This window comes from Pieris napi, chromosome 2 (genome assembly GCF_905475465.1).
Source record: "Pieris napi chromosome 2, ilPieNapi1.2, whole genome shotgun sequence".
NCBI lineage: Eukaryota > Metazoa > Arthropoda > Insecta > Lepidoptera > Pieridae > Pieris > Pieris napi.
The window spans coordinates 10952546-10971462 of NC_062235.1; the positions used below are offsets into that span (position 1 = coordinate 10952546).

General features: G+C 33.4%; 2 protein-coding genes across 5 annotated transcripts; both read right to left on the bottom strand.

The window, feature by feature from the left end:
* Positions 1-1313: 1313 nt before the first annotated feature.
* LOC125055917 (UDP-N-acetylglucosamine--peptide N-acetylglucosaminyltransferase 110 kDa subunit) lies at positions 1314-18664 on the bottom strand. Of its 4 annotated transcripts, XM_047658662.1 has the most exons (10): positions 18369-18662; positions 17524-17734; positions 16514-16697; positions 10232-10300; positions 8749-8945; positions 7028-8666; positions 4507-4798; positions 3595-3775; positions 2689-2793; positions 1314-1840 (listed from the first exon to the last, which is right to left on the bottom strand). In XM_047658662.1, the coding sequence occupies exons 1-10, from the start codon at positions 18502-18504 to the stop codon at positions 1681-1683; spliced, it is 3174 nt and encodes a 1057-aa protein (XP_047514618.1). In that variant the 5' UTR covers positions 18505-18662; the 3' UTR covers positions 1314-1680. The 4 variants fall into 4 exon arrangements, with proteins under 4 accessions (XP_047514618.1, XP_047514629.1, XP_047514646.1 ...); XM_047658673.1 differs by lacking the exons at positions 16514-16697; positions 17524-17734; positions 18369-18662 and adding an exon at positions 9355-9457; XM_047658690.1 differs by lacking the exons at positions 1314-1840; positions 2689-2793; positions 3595-3775; positions 4507-4798; positions 7028-8666 and adding an exon at positions 9355-9457 and having other exon boundaries at positions 8788-8945; positions 18369-18664.
* Positions 14332-16239, bottom strand: LOC125055938 (ATP-dependent DNA helicase PIF1-like). The gene is made up of 2 exons (XM_047658699.1): positions 15847-16239; positions 14332-15443 (listed from the first exon to the last, which is right to left on the bottom strand). The coding sequence occupies exon 2, from the start codon at positions 15404-15406 to the stop codon at positions 14450-14452; it is 957 nt and encodes a 318-aa protein (XP_047514655.1). The 5' UTR covers positions 15407-15443; positions 15847-16239; the 3' UTR covers positions 14332-14449.
* Positions 18665-18917: the final 253 nt, after the last annotated feature.

Sequence of the window (18917 nt, forward strand, 5' to 3'; positions counted from 1 at the left end):
TTGCCTGGATACCAACTAAAAAAGCCATCATGGTTCTGCTTCTATAGTGATACTATTGATCTTCATTGTCCACTTTAATAACTACATATAATGAATTACCACATATAATAAAAGGAATACAATAAAAGACCAGTCATTATCACTCCTTTATTATACCTAGTACTGTTTCGTCTAATATTTACAATCAGGAAGTGGAGAATGTCTGCTAAACATTTGTAATTTAAGCGGTAAATTTCACGCATCTTTAGAAATCAAACAAAAACAAACAATTTAGAAATATTTTACTGCCTTATAAATTCTAAAATCATTTTGCAGTAATTTTTAGTCGAACAATTCATTGCTGACACTTGCTGCATACAAATGAATCCGTTTTCCATTTAGTCCACCGATTATATCACATCTTTCTTATACAACATGTAACAATGTATGCTTAACTAATTCAAACAATGAATTGTATGAAAACTAGAAAACTATTGCTCATTTTATTCTATTAACAATTTTTATTTTCTTAACATATTAAAGAACACTACAAATTAATCTTTCATATATTCAGTCTTACATAGTTTGTTTGAAAGAAGCTGTGTAGTCACTAGGTTATGAAATCATTTTAATATAGATTAGAAAATGTATTGAACTCACCATAATATTACCAAATTCTTGCCAGCTAAAATAATATCATTATCTCATTGTGAGATTCTAGTTACTGGTATCCCCAAATATTTAATTTAGTCTTAGTTCTATCTAGGATTATAGTCAAAAGCCGAATATTTGTTTTATTAAATGTAGATTTTTATCCAAACACTGCGACATCTTTCCTCAACACTAAAATAAATTCTAATATACTTAATAAAATAATTTACTTATCCTATCAGCGTCCAATTATAAGAAACACTAAAATAGAAATGAAATTAAAATGTATTGCATTTTGTAATGGCACACACTATGAAGGCCACATTTAATTATTGCTAAGACAATTTAACTGGGAAATTCTACAATTATTGTACTCAATGAAATTAAACCATCTTTTGCAGAAATATAAAAATTTCTCACATTGAGTCATACTGTTATTACCAGCAGTATAATATACACAATACTGGAGGTGTAAAGAAATAAATTACTCATCAATCTAGAATTTAAAAGTTCCCTCATACGGGAGGCAAAAAAAATTGTCAACTACAAAGTCATCAATATATACAATGTCAAATCAATTCCAACAATTATTGTTAACAGCTTTGTGCCTCACATTTTAAAACTGGGTTAATGAGTTCAAAAAAATAATCTACATAATACTTTAAGAGAATTGGAAGCGTATTAGCCTCGAAAAAAAACTTTTAATATTATTCCTACCATTAGCAGAAGGTAAAATAATGTTGGACAAATAGATCTGTTAAACAACAGATCTACTCACAGACATACAGAGTCTATGTCAGTGTCTTCCAATCCAACTCACCCCAATCTTATTCTCACTGGAATACGGGTAGTTTGTGATACCAACTACAATAGCAGGAACAACATACCATTAACATAACACTTTTCTCTAGTAGTTGATATCTTAAGCCACTTATTCCAATATATATCACTTTACTAGAGTATCATTCTTAACAGTCACTATCACTAATCACTTCACTAACACCATCGTCGCTTCTTGGACGTCCCTTCACTGTCGCAGTGTTGTTCGGCCTATTTATCTATAGCCTGGACGTGGTCAGGCCGCTCTCCTCTCGCATACCGGGCCCACATTCTGTTGTACAGCATTTCTAGGCCCGTTGCGTATGCTTTGCAGTCGAAAAGAGGGCTCTCCACTCGCGCTGTCCATACTTTTGCTCGGATTGCTTTTAGACTGAAAATAAGATAGATAAATATAATAATTACTCCAGATTAGTATTGTCTTTTATTTACATAACTTTTACACATAGAAAAACACTTTTTTACCGGACTGAAGTATGTATTATTATAAATTTATAATTATTTTTCATAAATTTAACTGACGTTTCGCGTGCTTTACAGCGTGCGTCTAAATTTATAATAATACATAACTTCAATCCGGTAAAAAAGTGTTTTTCTATACTCCAGATTAACATAATATTTTCACTATTTACGTTACAAGCAAACAAAAACAACAATTCTTTAATTTATTATGAAATATTTAAAATAGAATCCTAGAATTTTTCTACATAGAATAATGGTACTAACACACTAGTATAACCTATCTATGCTTTATCTATTCTGTGTTAAATAGACATGCACATGGTCGTATGGAGTAAACAGTCATTTAATCACTTAAGATGTCAAGTGTAATGGTTGCAGCTCCTTACAAACGTCGTGTAAAAAAAACGTGGCGATTAAAAAGAGTAGGGGAGAGTTTATTGCCAGTTCTTCTCTTCCATTCTAGGGCCTTGATTTGAGAACTGGCACTAAATGTAAAGCTAGAAGCATTTCATATACAGTAGTTTTTTTGACGATCATAAGTGTACATTGTGTTACCTATATGATTAAATGATTTTTAATTTGAATTTTGACAGGGGTCCAAGGGAAATAAATATTATTCCCTGCTTTTAAATTCGTAATTCATTAATCGGACAAGCAAACGGGAGTATTCCCATTAAGTAGATATAAAATGAAAATGTAATGAACTAGTTTTGAGCCTGTAAATGATGACAACAATTAAATATTATTTAAATTACTCACTATTCCTTGTCAGTTCCGAGTCGTACGGCAATGTCTTGGTACTCCTGGCGCGTTCTCGCTATTAATTCAGGACAACCGAGCGTATTTAATTGCGACGCTGCCACTCTGCAAACAACAGTATTCATTAAGCGTCTAGTTCTATTTCTTAGTTAATTTATAGTACGTACATGAACATTGGAATTAAGAGAAACATAAAATAAATATTATTTATCAAATGTTACATTAACTGTGTTTCAAACATAGGAGTCGTACTCAGAGAGACATGCCATTGAAAATGTCGCGTCGATTCAAATTCATTTAGAAAATTAAATGTCACTTCGTTACTAAATTAACATTTACTACACCATATTTCTAAAAAAATAAGTAGGATATAACCGCAAATATCTTTCTCTATATATGTGAAGGCGTAACTAGGTACTCTGACTATTGAATTATGGTGACCATTAATACGAGATTTGCCAAGGCCAAACAAACAGTTATTTTTAAGGCGAGTATATTTTCAATCCATATCACGGAGGAATCCAAAGTACGTTGCTATCAACTGAGGCCTCAACTAATGAAGTAAAATTATATTTTAAACGTTCGATATAACAACAATTGTATTAACTGAAATTATTTCGTTATTTTCATTAACTGAGGCAGACATAATTTCTATGTATTATCTTAAATCCGAACAAACAATAACAAAAGAATGAATGCGTTTCGCGCGTTTTTACTTTTCACATACTGTTTTTTTAACTTACTTTTTTTGGCAGCCAGTTACATTTTCGTAACCAATCTCCTTAGTGATTTAAAAAATTAACTAATTTTATCCACATTCCAAATTCAAATCGCTTTTAATATCTCGGAATTTAAAAAGTTATTTTAGCCCTTGTTCATTTACTTAATTACTTAAACGTTCCTTACCGAGAAGCCAAAGTTTCTCCGGGTAATGTAACAACAGGCGTTCCTGTCCATAAAATGTCCATACTGGTTGTGTGTCCGTTACATAAAGGTGTGTCTAGACACACGTCAGCCAACTGTCCTCTTCGTACATGCTCTTCTTTGGCCGCTACATTCGAGAATATTATCCGACCCGGGGGTAATCCTATAACCAAACATATTCATTATCAAAGTGTAAACTCTATGTAACGTCCATTGATATAACGACTAATCCCATAAAGCAGCAAAATCACTCTCCTTTAGTGGGTTTAGCGTGTCTTCCAAACAATGATACACTCTACATAGCATTACACGCAACCTCCATAACGACAATTATATAATAAAAAGTGCTTTTTAACTTTTTAAGTTGCCGAAATTAGTTAAAACTGCGGAGCTATGTACGTTCTTTTGTTGCTATATTGTCCTAGCTCGTAAAAAACTCGACTGTCGGCATTATACGTACCGAACTTTCTAAGAATTCCGTTTTTTTGTTTACAAATTGGGATGGGCACGTGCAAAAAGGTAAAAAAATACAACATATTCGCTGGTGCAGCAAAAACGTTAGCGTAATGTTCAATTGAGAATTGCTTTTTATGTAATTACTAACACTAGTCTGAAATAAACTTTTTCTTTTTCTATTTAACGACAAGTCTTTGTAACGTCAAAATATGCACGATCCTTTGAGTGTCGTTATATAGAGTTTACACTGTATTGTAAACCAAATAACAAATTACAGAATACCCTAAAAATATTTTGCAATAACCAAACAATATTAATGACCATCATTAAGTTTAGATTAAACCGAACTAAATTTTCAACATCATGACTTGGAAAGTCTAGAATATAAGAGAAACATCGAAATGTTTGAACTAATAAAATTGTATTTATAAAACTTACCCAGTTGCTGAGCTGTGGACTGCAAATTAGGTTCACCGACAGCTGGAAATCTTAACAACCACAGCACACTGTTTGGCACATGCTTCAGAATATACACCCACATGTGTAACGTCAGGGGGTCTATTTTGTACAGCTGGTTGAAATTGCAGTACACCACAGCGTCATCTGGTAAGCCATACTGCTGTCTGGTGGTGATCACTATGGATTGGGGTACTTCTTCGCCAGTTGCCGCTTTGTTGTTCGTCTGGGTTGTCGCCAGGCCATTTTGGAGGATCACTCCGTTGACTGTCGTCTACAAAGAGATAGCAATATTGTACAAGGTCCTCGATTTCAGGAAAATATGTATGCGCTATGGACTCATCATAACCATTGGGGTATTAGGAGAAACATACTACATTACGTCCCACATTTAAAATAAAACACATTCTGATTTAAATGTTTTCTATACAATTAAATATTTTACTTTAATTTTAAACGGCCACATTTACGATTTTTATAAATTAATCTAATATATAAAATTCTCGTGTCGCGGTGTTTGTAGTTGAACTCCTCCGAAACGGCTTGACCGATTCTCATGAAATTTTGTGTGCATATTGGGTATGTCTAAGAATCGGACAACATCTATTTTTCATCCCCCTAAATGTTAAGGGTTATTACTTTTAATATTTTTTATGATATATGTAGCATTAAGCAAAAAGCAAAAATACATACAACCCTTAATTTTCAACCCTCTACGATCAGCCCCTATTTTTATTATAGTAGATCGTTATATTTATTAAACTAATAATGTTTCCTAGAAGTAATATACATGGCAAGACAACGTTTGCGGGGTCAGCTAGTATCTAATAAAATAAAATAAATTTAGTTCAGTTTGAATCCTATAATTGTCAATACATTATGTTTTGCAACGTTGTGTGGCACAAATTCCTGTGTTATTGTTTCGTAAACACACCGAATTGCGCACCCGCAATGATTCAACATACGTCATACCAATAACATTTTAAAAATAAATGTTTTTTATTATTATTTATTTATTTATTAACACTTCGTTGCATATACATAAATATAGTAGGTACAATTGACATAATTACATAAAAAGGAGAGCAACTGGCGGCCTTATCGCTTTCGAGCGATCTCTTCCAGGCAACCACTGTGAGAAAAGTGCAAAAATACATGTATTACATATAGTTGTTGAGAAAAAGAAACCAAACAGGAATAAAAAACAAGCTAATAAAGGATACATGAAAAAAACATTAATACCTATAATAATTAATTATTGTGACGATTAGTAATAAAAAATAGTTTATCAATGTGTCTTTAGGAAAAAAACTCTAATAAAAAATATTTTTTGTTTACATTTTGTCAAACAACAGACGTAATATCATAGATTATTATCGTTTTCCGGTTACTGTGTAAGATTCCATTGTAACTATTTCCGACAATGGAAATGTACGCTACGTTTCGCATCGGTTCACGATATACTATTGTTTTCAAATCTGCTGTTTTACTCAAGAAATGCAATTCTATTTTAATCAATGTTCACTCAGGATCATTCATTAAGAATGGTGAGAGTCTGGCTAACGAAAGTAGATACTGCATAGTAGATTTGCAAACTTTTTATATGACAACACTAAAGTTAGTACGGTCAAAATGTCTTGATATTTTTTTATTTGAAATAGGTACATATTAGTTTTAGTTACTTTAGATAATGTTATTGTTCTTTTACAGATAGTCTTGAGATTATTAGCCAACGGTTATGAATTTAAGAAAAACAAAAATGAACGTTCATTATTATTAATTGAACGACATGATATAGCTGCATGGAGACATCGCTTTTTGCGTACCATTGCATCGAAACGTGCAGAAGGCAAGCCAATAATCTACTTAGATGAAACTTATGTCCACAAAACCTATAAGCCTAAAAATTGCAAGCATCCACTAGTATAATAAAAATGAATGTCAAAGTATCAAAGTGAGTTGTTCCAACTTTCCATTTTACTTTAGGGCTAATGCCCATGGCCATGCTAATATTTTTTAAATTTGCCGCGCTTTTTCAGTATCAAGTTTCATTAGCCAGACGCTAGTAAGCGTATTGACTTTACGATAAAAATTTCGTTCACTCCCTTAAATCAGTAGTTAATTAATCGAATTGCGTCGGGCTTCACCTATATAATTTTTACTCAAACATTAAAATGAAAGTAATTAAGTAAAAAGGGAGCGTTCAAGTATAACATAACGAATTTTGGAGGGGGGGGTCTTCTTGTACAACGTTACGTTGCGGGGCGGGGATTGAATTACGCGTTATTGTTTTCGACTTTCCAGTACTTTACACCACATAATGGTAGCTTTTAGGTATAAAGAATCACTAGGTCGTCACAAAACGTTTTACTATACTTGGTTACGGTACTGTACTTAAGTACAGAAAAACGTTACGGCGCGTTACACGGGGGGGATCCTAAATTTCCAAAAATTGCGTGACGTAATACTTGAACGCTCCCAAATAAGAAATTCAAGTACCTACCTGTATTTGTCCGGAAGCAATCATAGTTTCAATCGGCGTAGTGGTGGGCAGCTCTGCTACTTTCATTGATATCTCGAGGGGACGCGCTGCTCGCACAATTTCCTTAATCTCTTTAATATCTGTGTGCTCGACGAGTGGCGACAAATCGGTCGCATTGATCACAGCAACGTTATCCGCCAAAATTCCTAAGTTATTCGATTTCACCTTGTCACTTAGAATTAATCTCTCCTGCAAATGTGGGAACATCTGCTTATGGTCTCCCACAAAGTATGTGTGCGGCATATAAGCCAACTTCTCGCTGTATTGGCTGGCCAATTCCAGAGGTGACGTCACAGCATCCGTCACCAAGTAGTCCATATAACTAGCCCCACTGGTGCCGGGGTACCCCAACCACATCACTTGTACCGGCGCCGGCCTCAATGCGAATATTTCATTCCTAGCTCCCTTTGTGTATCCATTCATATTCACGAGGATATGAATGCCGTCTCCGTATATTTTATCGGCTGCCTTTCCGTTACATGGCAGCTGAGATAAATCTATAAAATGTTCAGCCTCGTGTGCGATCTTGGACCGGAAGGTAGTGCCGTCATCCGGACTGAGAGCGTAACAAAATATCTCAACTTTGGACCGGTCATGCAACCCCGGTACCGACTGCATGAGGTGAGACGTTGGATGATTGCCAAAATCGCTGCTCACGTATCCGATACGCAGACGGCCTTGTAACTCGCGGGGGAATTTGAATAGCGGCTTGTGTAGAACTTGAACCTTTTCCAGGCATAAGTTCGCGTGACGGGCGGCGATGGCCTTCCTGAAATCATGCGACAGGGGATACAACATCGAGTGATGCGGATGAACTGAAGGCAATCTATTCTTCTCTAATTGTTCAGCAACAATGCTGACTAATTTCTTCATCCTAGCCTCATAGTCGGTCCAATCGCAAACAATTTGCAGGCAATGCGCCAAGTTGCAATAGGCGTCAGGGAAGTCCGGTTTAAGTTTCAACGCCGTCCGGTAAGACTGGATGGCCTCGGGAATGTTCCCAGAGTCCTTGTGAATGCTGGCAAGGTTACTGTGCGCGTCGGCAAAGGCGGGATTTATTTGAATCGCTCGCGTGTAGCATTGCAACGCTCCGGCGACATCTTGCATCTCCTTCAGGGTGTTTCCCATGTTACTGTACGCATCAGCGAATGTCGGCTGAATACGGATAGCCTCCTTGTAATGCATGAGTGCCTCGTTAAGTTTTCCCTGCTGTTGTAAAACTGAGGCCAAATTGCTGTGGGCGGCAGCGAATTCTGGGAAAACTTCTAACGCCTTTAAGTATAGGCGCGTGGCTTCTTCTATGTATCCTTGTTCTCGCTTTATGTTCGCCAAGTTGTTGAGAGAATCTGCGTGTGATGGACATAATCTGAGAGCTGTGTTGTAGCATTCTTCCGCATCGGCCACTTGACCCTTTTCTTTAAGCGCATTCGCTAAGTTACAATATGCGTCAGGGAAATTAGGTTGAAGTTCAATCGCTCTTCTGTATGTGTCGACGGCTAAGTCGATGAGTCCTTGCTCGTAATAGACGCACGCTAAATTTCCGTGAACAACGGCATTGTTGGGAGATAGGTTAAGTGCTCGTAAGTATGCAGCTACAGCCCTGTTTAACAAAAAACGTGAGATAAAAAATGCCTTTGCGTGCAGAATTGCGTGCGTGGGCTTTACATAAAATAAAAGTTCACCTGTCAAAAATTCTAGCTTCTTTGAGTACATTTCCAAGATTTATGTATGCGTCTAAAAAGTTGGGGTCCAACGCCACTGCCTTTTCAAAATGGTGAATTGCCAACCAGATTTCACTTTGTGCGTTAAAAACGCAACCTAAGTTACTCCATGCTACTGCAAAGTCTGGCCTTGTTTCAATGGCTTTCAAGTAACATGCCTAAACACACAAAAGTAATATATTAGTATAGGATCGTCAAACGGAATTTTACCATGATGAATATTGAGATGTATTTTACGCCAAAATGTTCAACTACACCAGAGCTGTAGTTGAAATTGGGTGACATTTAACTTTAAATTGCGATGACCACCGAATATCAACCACGTCAATACCATTACGCAAAGTGCACCCTACTATCGAAGCTACGCTGACTGCGAGGACACATCAGTAGGAAATGCAAACGACGATAACTACAATAACTCCCAATCTACGACCAAACAGAGAAAAAGATTAGTGAAGACGCTTCCACTTCCTATCCGATGGAAGATGGTCACGACAATGAACAATCAAATATCACGCGTTCTCCGAAACCTGTCATATCATTTCTGGCAAACCTTGTACACTTTACCTGCGTTACACAGAATGTTGTCATCGCAGCGTGATTGCGGAGTACCAACCATAACCCAGCTAGATACAGCGGCAGTCACACCTACTGTCTTACCAGACAACACCTTGTGAAAATATAACAGAATTAGTCGATTTTGAGTCAAACTAGTTCAGCCGATTCACGTCTATCATGTATCATTAATGTATACTTGAGGATCTTTTGCCAGCTCACACTGTCATTGAGCAGAGTCTTCGGGCAACATGTGGATGACCAAATAATATTGCAGAAATAAACATAACACACTACGTCATACCACTAGTGAATAAAACGCTACTTGATCCTCATTAGTATTAAGAAATCACTACAAGCACAATTCAAAGTATAACTAAATTGAAGAAAACAGGATTTTACCAATATCATTCATCTACATTTACTATTATCATTAAAGTAATCTCCGTTATCCTATCATCTGCCATACAATGTTTATAATATTTTATAGCTTAAAGCATATTAATTCAAACATTGTATGTAAGATTGGTGTAAAATTTACGCAGATGCCCGTAACAATATATCAACGACATTTATCGTCAGTTGATATTATTGCAACAGTTTGAAAATAATGAAAGGAGCGGGCGGGTGTCTCAAATATCAGCCCCCGTTCCCTTCCGCTGCCACAATAATGGTTTAAACAGTTGAACTATTAAAAAATCAATAAAGCTCCAAACAGACGTTGAAACCATTACGTAAGCTACGCTCATGCAGAGAATACGTTTTACGCAATTGCAATGTTCGCTGATGGAACAGAGAGTACTCTAATTTAAAACGACACAAAGGCAAGAGACAAGAGAATCCTGTTAACTTCAGAGTAAACCAGAAAGCAAAGCAAAATACTATTTACCTTTGCCTCGTCGAGACGTCCGAGAGCCTTGAGCAAATTGCCCAAATCGCTTCTAACGCAGTAAAGATCCTGGAACAATATTGCATTATTGCATTTACTGTCGCTAAACATAATAATTAAATAGATAGTATTTGTTTCTATGTTTATTTTTAATTTGTGAATAAGATACTAAATATAAACATGAGTTATTTAAATTATTACATTTTTAATATCGTATAATTATAAATAAAATGCAATAATGCATATTATTTCAAATTAGAGTTTTTAAATTGTCGTAACTTGATTTGTTTGTTATATTGTCTCAAAATTCATATGCATTTTTGATGTGAAACTTCTTTGGCAAACTAATTTTTATGTCTTGTTCATATTAATTATAATCTGACATGTTTTTATACGCACTTTTTTTTATTCAAACAAAGCATGATCAATTTTATTATATTGCGAATGGCAACACGCCCAGTTGTGAGTGATTATGGAACACGGAAATTAATGTTCTGACCTTGGTCGCTTTGTAACATTTATCTTAGCTAAACAATTTACAACTTGTGTCATTTTTATCACTATGATTTTTATATTTATTATATTTACAGTGAAATAATTGTTCTAGCTAATTGTATTATTCTGCGAGTTCGTTGCGTAAATAACAAACAACCATAGTATGTCAAAAATTTTAAGCGTAAAAGCGTTATTTTCAACTATATATTTAGGTAGAATTATTAACGTGATACCCTAAAATCAACCATTCAATTTCAGTCAGTGTGATAATAAAAGATACAAAGAATATATGAAACTAAATGACTTGAAAACATTTCAATCGACATCTTTGTTTTATTCAGCAAGCGACGGACCAGTGTTCAAATGACTTTGTAAAGTACTCGATGCGAGTATTAAACTTTTGAAGCAGTAATAAATTATTATAAATATTTAGTACATCAAACGTGTTTGTCATTACAATACCGGCAAAGAGCTTTGTGTATTTAAATAAACGAAACATTTCCACTGCCCGCATATAACCGTACTATTTAAACAACTTCAAGGTGACATTGTTTTGTGCCCTCAACGTACTCTGTCATACATAAAACTGTAGCGATGTAGTGAGTACATACATTAATTAGACTGACAAAGACAAATTAGAGATAATTGATTTAATCAGTTCCTATCACATGTTAAGAATATCATTAAGACTCCTTGACAGACCTTTTATAATCGAAAGACGAAGCCTTTTTTCGAAGTACAAAATATTATAAACGATTTTAAAACAATTGGTGACTTTCACCAGTATAATACGCGAAATAGAACTAATTTGAGTGAACGACCAACCAACCAGGCTCCAGAAGATAAAACACTCCTTATATGAAAATTGTATTAGTTTTTACAATAAACTCCCAAGCGAAATTCGAGAATTATCACTATAAATTCAAAACTCGTTCAACGTTTATTAATCAATAAAGCTTTCTATAAATTTGACAAATACTTGAATGATCCTATTTCTTGGGATTGATTTGCTCCAGTTCAAACAATTTGTATGACTCAAAATTTAGCGATTAAAAAGAGTGGTGGAAAATTTATTGCCAGTTCTTCTTGCCCGCTCTACGCCCTTGACTTGGGAACTGGTAGTAAATTTAAATTTACAATTAATTTAACTTTATTATTTTTACGTTTATAAGTGTACTTGTTTACCTATATGAATAAAGATATTTTGAGTTTGAGTTTGACGAATCTTTGAATAGGTTCTGTATGAATTAAACTCGCTTCACAGAGACTTCTCTTGATTTAATCAGCTTCCATCATCTGTTATATTATCATTAAGACGTATGACAGTCCATTGATAAACGAGCGAATTACTTTTTTAGAACGACTTGCCTAGCCTTGAATACTAATAGATAATAATACATAATTACTAATTGAGAAATCTTATATACATCTGGTTTATAAATTGTATTCAAACTAAATTGAATACAAGTTATACGATGAGGTAATATAATGGATATATTTTTCACAATCTACAAATACTCCTAAAGACGTCTTGTACTTTAGACACTAAAGGTCGACACGTCACAAATATAATGTATTTTCGTCATGAAACTTCGTTACTTGATTTCGTTTGAATCTCACTCAACACCCTGTTACGAAAGAACCCTGTAACGGGATTAATTTAGAACGCCCGAACCCAATAACCTATCTCAATCTATAATAGTAATCTTAATCCAAATGTTGTAAAACGTGTAAAACAACAACCGACGGATTGTAATAGCCATCTTTCGATACAAGCTATCCATTGTTAGTATTTCATCAGTTAGCATCATTAGTTACACCAGTTTTTTAAATAATTAAAAAACTGTTTGTTATGTTTTAAACATACACATGTATATTTTAATGTTATTTGTACGGTTTTATTAACTTTATTTGAAAAAATGAGTGAAAACTCGGTAAAATGGAACGACAAAGAGCATTTTATCCGTCGCCAAAAATGGATTGTCTTCGTAGGGTTTGGTTATTGGGATGCAGATAGGAGATCGATCGACTGTCACAGTGATTGCAAACAATCTGAGATTGTGGATTGATTATTGGGTTCGGGCGTTAGTAAGATCTTATCATAACGACTCCCGTAACGTCAGGAACGTTTGGTTTTGATATACGGGAGTCGTGCTTAGCGGTAAATCTCATATGAATCTTATTATTGCACTGATTCGTCGTCTATCATCCTTTATTTAGGCTTTAATGACGGCAGAAAGCTGTGTAATCTAATTTATCTTTTATCAATAATTAAGACGTTTATTAATCAAAATGTTTGTTTAAACAAATCTTGTTTGTATTGAATATTGTAAACGTTTGGGTATGCATATTTATTATCAAAGAAAACGAGAGATAGACGTAACACTCTCATATCTTGTAAGGAATTATCTGATAAGATGATAAAAAATGATGTGTCTTTAGGTAGTCGCGAGTACTAAATGCGAGTACATATATTATAAATCAAAAGTTTAATTGATTTTTACAAAATGACATGTTCTTCCATATAAAATATACAAATTAGTATACAGCCTCTAATTTCGAACCTGCGAAAACTAATATATTTAAACTATACATATTCAAAATGATTAGCGTTTAACCATAATATACTCGTTACCTCTACGAGTATATGGTATATATAGTAATATGTTAGTATATATTGTCGAAGATAGAGAAAATACAATTATATTGCAAATAATTATAATAAATAAACTTTACTTAATTCGCCATTTCTCCTTCACGTTAGTGCGTTAAACGACTATTCTAACGTAAAATACAATAGCGTTCCAGATTAGACAAACGTATTCCAACTTTCCATGGCATTTAAAAAGGAGATTCGGGACAAACCTTCGCCGATAACGTGGCTAAATAAGGCAGGCAGCAATTAATTGATAGCCAGACTGAACATCCTAGACAACACTAAATTTCCGTAATAAGTAAATGTACATATTTTTTATTAACTTTTTACTTATTACTAGTTTGCAGATCATGTTACATTCACTTCCTTAGCTTAGAATGTAGTATTTACTAGTAAGAACTGTTACTAATTATTTTCTTATATGTACATATATACATTTAAAAGCAAAAGAGAGTTGTATGAATTTTTGTATTGTCATTGTACAAATGAAACCCTCAATATTTATTAATATCTCAAAGTATAAATATCAAAACCTCTTTTGAAGAAGTATACATATAAATAAAGTGTTAATTAAATTATAAAAGTCATGAGTAATCATTGAACAATTCCGCAATAATAATATTATGTGCTTATCTATCAGTCTTGGTCAAGGTTCTGATATATTACAGTATATTATTATTATAAACTAGATATAGGTATGTTTGCCTGTATAATACAATTACACAATAATTTTTCATTTTAAATTATAAACAAACCTACAGAAATAACAATTGTTATTATGTCCTAAATATCTGTATTAAAGGAATACATAAGAACAGGAACATAAGAGTTGTTAAAGACATGCACATATAGAAAATGTTTAATATCATAGTCCTAATAAAAATATATACCCATGTGAAACAGGTTATTCCCTAGTCTATGAGTCTCAAGTAGTTATATGTCTACTAGCTAAAAAACCCGGCTTCGCCCGGGAGTTGATATAAGATGACGTGCTAGAGTCGAAATAAAAAAATAAACTATGACGTAAAAAGTAAAAAAAAAGTTTATTGAAAACGTTTTCTCATTATTTACAATACTTGTTTATAAACAACATTTTTCATTTTATTGTCCGGAGTATATATACATAAATTTTTCGGATTTCCTACTCTTGAGCAAGCTACATATAGCTGACCGTGAAAGACGCAGGATTCTTTGAGGTTAATGCCACAATATTTTAAAGTTTGTCCTTGCGCTTTGTTAATTGTAAAACTAAAGGCTAATTTTATTGGAAACTGCAGTCTTTTAAATTGAAATGGCAATTCCGAAGAGATCAGAGGTATTCTAGGTATAAATACTGTCTGTCCTTTGGTCTTTCCAGAAATAAGTTCAGCTTCAATGATATTATTCGATAGCTGTTTTACGATCATTCTAGTTCCATTACATAATTTTGGGGAGTTGAGATTTCTGAGTAGTATGATTGGAGTTCCAATTTTCAGACGAAGGCAGTGTAATGGCATTCCTGGTACTTGTAAAGAGTTTAGAAATTCAGTGGGGAAGTTGACACTTTCTTCAATGGATACCATCGTGTCGATCGATTTATATATTTTCTCTTCACCAGGTATTTTCTTTAGAATATTAAAATTGATATCGTCAACAATATTATTTTTAGTGGCCAAAATTGCTCTTTGAAATAACCACTCTGCATTAGTATAGTTCTGAATAATATTTGGATAAATTTTGTCGATTAGTTCGTCTTCAGTAGTGACTATATTACAGAAATCACTATTAAGTTCAATGAGGCCGGTCGTTTGGTCAGTAGGATATGTACCTTCGCCGATTTGTAAAAGTATTTTAGCAAATTGTCCTGTTGTTTCATCTCTTGATAATTCAACTCTCATGTTTTTTGTTAATTGCAGTATTTGTACTTGTGGCCAGAGATGTGATTTTTTCAAGCATGCATTGATCTCGTCTGCTGATGTTGACTTGGGAATAACTGGAAGTGTTTGTCGAAAATCTCCTGAGAGTATGAGTAGAGCTCCTCCCATTATTTCAGAGTTTTTTCGCAATTCTTGTTCCTTATATCTTTAGAAACACGCCCTTTAGATTAAAACGGGAACTTTCTAGCTTCTGTAGCGGTAGCGTATGTAGTAAAGGCGCGAAATTTAAAAACCTAAATTTTTTAATGTTTTGAGAACTAATTTGGATAACTAAAATTATGTCGCTTTAACTCCAAAATATAAGTTAGCTAATGACGTATAAATACACAAAATTTAATAACTTTATTATAGCAACAAATTAAATTTAAGACTTTATTGAAATTGGAATTTTAAATTTCGTGTCACTACTACACATGCTACAATTGCTCGCAACGCTTTTGGAAATGCAACCCAAACAATCGTTGTCCTGAATGAAGTTCAAATATTCGATAACAGATGGCGCCACTATACTTAATTTCCAAGTTGTAGGGTTGGAAAGTTCCTTATATCTTTAGAAACACGCCCTTTAGATTAAAACGGGAACTTTCTAGCTTCTGTAGCGGTAGCGTATGTAGTAAAGGCGCGAAATTTAAAAACCTAAATTTTTAAATATTTTGAGAACTAATTTGGATAACTAAAATTATGTCGCTTTAACTCCAAATCCTGAATGAAGTTCAAATATTCGATAACAGATGGCGCCACTGCACTTAATTTCCAAGTTGAAGGGTCGGAAAGTCCCTTATATCTTTAAAAACATGCCCTTTAGATTAAAACGGGAACTTTCTTGTTCGAGGGGGGATAAAGGACTATCACACCACATAAGTCCCTTTATCGTGTCGGGACTCCTTTTTAAGTTTTATCGGCACGCACATTTTATCGACTTAGTTTTATTATATATATAGATATACGTTTGAAGTGATCATACACTCTTGAAGACTAGCCCCAATCATATAAATTAAATCAGTTTTTTGCACTCATTTACGTAAACACTTTTGTCCCTTTCTGTCTAATTGCGGTAACCCTGTTCTTAAATGAGACAGATACTTTAGTTGAAAAGGTGCAATTAGACTTGTTCATTTATGAATATCATTTAATGCAATTGAGGACTTATAGTATGCATATAATATGATTTTAAACACACACTGGACAAATAGTTTAAATATAAAAATTACTTACAGCATTATACTGCAGAGCAGTCACATATGCTTGCACAGCTTGCTCCATGTCACCAGCTGCCACCAGAGCAGCTGCCAGGTTAATGTACCCATCAATAAAGTCTGGCTTTAGCCTTACAGCATGGCGATAGTTCTCCAGCGCTTCTTGCAACTGACCTCTTTCTTTGTACACATTTCCCAGATTGCTGTAATAATAAATTATTTACCTCCTTTGCTCTAAACATACAGTACAATGTAAATATTTTGGATTTTTTTTATAACATTGTTCCCTACAATGTATAGTATATAATAGAAATCATAAGACTATCAAATTATAACCATATTATTACACACATAGAAAATTCTTAGTTTATATATATATATTACAAATGCAAATTTGTACAGTGCAATTGATATATTATTTGCTATACATAATTGAAAAAAATCCCGAAAAATTAATTATCAATTAATTAGTTATCAGAATAAATGTTTTAATTAGAAAAGAAAAATTACGGGACTCACAAGACTCATGTTTACTCAATTACACATGATTTGTCAAATTAGCAACTAATACAAAATTAAATTAACTACCATATTTATGGGTGGGATGACTTAACAAAGAGATTGTTTATTTAAACAAGATTATAATAAAAACACTTCCTACAATAAATCTAGTATTAATAAACATAACTTCATGATATTCAGATCTTTTGTCTAAAATAAGTATGTATTATAGTAATTTGGGTATGGCATGGCACATCTTTGTCAAGAATTTTTAATAATATAATGTGTATGTGTGTATTTGGAAGATATGTAGTAGTCCTCTTTTCTATTTTAACCAGTGAAAAGGGTAATACAAGTGGCTTTGGCAAACTAAAGTTTTTAATTGAAATTAAATAACAAACTTAGTCATATTATATTTCAAAAATTTCAATTCTTTACTAGATTTTAAGTGTACTAAAACTTTTAACTTCTACATTTATTAAATTCATATATTATGTAAGTCAAATCAAATGTGAATTAACTGTTTACCTGTATGCTTCTGCTAGTAATGGATTTTGTTTGATTGCCAGTGTGGAAAAGTGTGCAGACTTGTCCAACCTTCTGCATTGAAAGTGTATGGATGACAGAAGTAACAAGACCCCAGTATTGGTCGAGTCCTGCCTCCACATCTGCATACAATGCAATTCTGCACTGTCATAGTCACCAGCCTGGTATTCTCTATGTGCAAGCTCCAATAACCCTAATGTATAACAAATTTATTTGAATAAACCAAAATTAATATTGTCTTGCCTGTAACCCACTACTACCAAATCTCAATTATAAGCAAACATTTAACAAAAAAATATTTAACTAAAAATAATAATATTCTATACATGTTAGGAGCTTAGATGGCAATTTTCCATGGTAATGGCCCAATTTGAGTAAGCTTCCCCTTATCTTTAAATTTCCTCTACTAAATATAAAATAGTGAACTTTGCCACAAATCATATGCAAATAAGTGAACACCTATAAATTAAATTATCTTAGTCAATGTTCTATAATCCAACCCTAAATATCAATGCCCTTAAGTTTTGTGGCTAATTTTGAAAAAAATATTAGGTTACTTTTTATTCCATAGAACCCTGGTTTTTCTTAATAAATGTGTGTAATCTTGATGTACATGTAACTAAGGTTTAACAAAATTCCAGTATTTAGTCACTCTTGATGGATCAGCTTTTTAGTCAGTGTATGCAAATTCAGCAATGAAGCGCTGTTACGAACGACTGTCACGCAACACGCCATTAAAATGATGCCCAATAGTTATTAATAGCATGAAACTTTGTCCAAGCTTATTGAATAAGTATTAAATCAATAATGAAATATATATTGCTTACCAACTGTCGAAATTTGCTGAATATCCGACATTTTTAAGATTACGGCATTTGCGGGAACACCGACAATCTGTTGGGACTGCGTCGTGACAGCTTGCGGCACAGCAACATTTGTTTGTGGCTGCATTTTAGTTATCATTATTTTAATTAACCACTAAATTGTTTATAAGAGTTTTTCACTTCACTTTATCATGAACATGTGTAATATAATTATCACAGTTTCATTTTTATGGCAGTTATAATCCTTTTAAAACCGCAACAATGGTGTTTCATTATTGACAGCAATGAAACTAAATGAAATCTTTATTCGGGTGACCATCATACATAAAAAAACTTAAGTGTAATGTAAATTTTAATAGGAACTATTATAAAATAATTGTAATAAATTTAATTTGTCCCAGACAAAAAAAACATTATTTAATTTTAGTTATGAACGCAATTTAATGTAATTCTCGAATTCTCGAATTATGTGTCCGTAACATATAAAAATATGTGTTATATATAAGTTATAGATGTTATATTTTTACCCACAAATATTTTGTCTTATAATAG

Coding starts and splice junctions, on each gene's coding strand:
- LOC125055938 (XM_047658699.1), bottom strand. CDS start 15,406: ATGGGAGGAGCTCTACTCATACTCTCAGGAGATTTTCGACAAACACTT.
- LOC125055917 (XM_047658662.1), bottom strand. CDS start 18,504: ATGATAACTAAAATGCAGCCACAAACAAATGTTGCTGTGCCGCAAGCT. Junction 8,946..10,231: donor GACGTCTCGACGAGGCAAAG/GTAAATAGTATT, acceptor TTGTGTGTTTAG/GCATGTTACTTGAAAGCCAT. Junction 3,776..4,506: donor GTCCACAGCTCAGCAACTGG/GTAAGTTTTATA, acceptor GTTTGGTTATAG/GATTACCCCCGGGTCGGATA.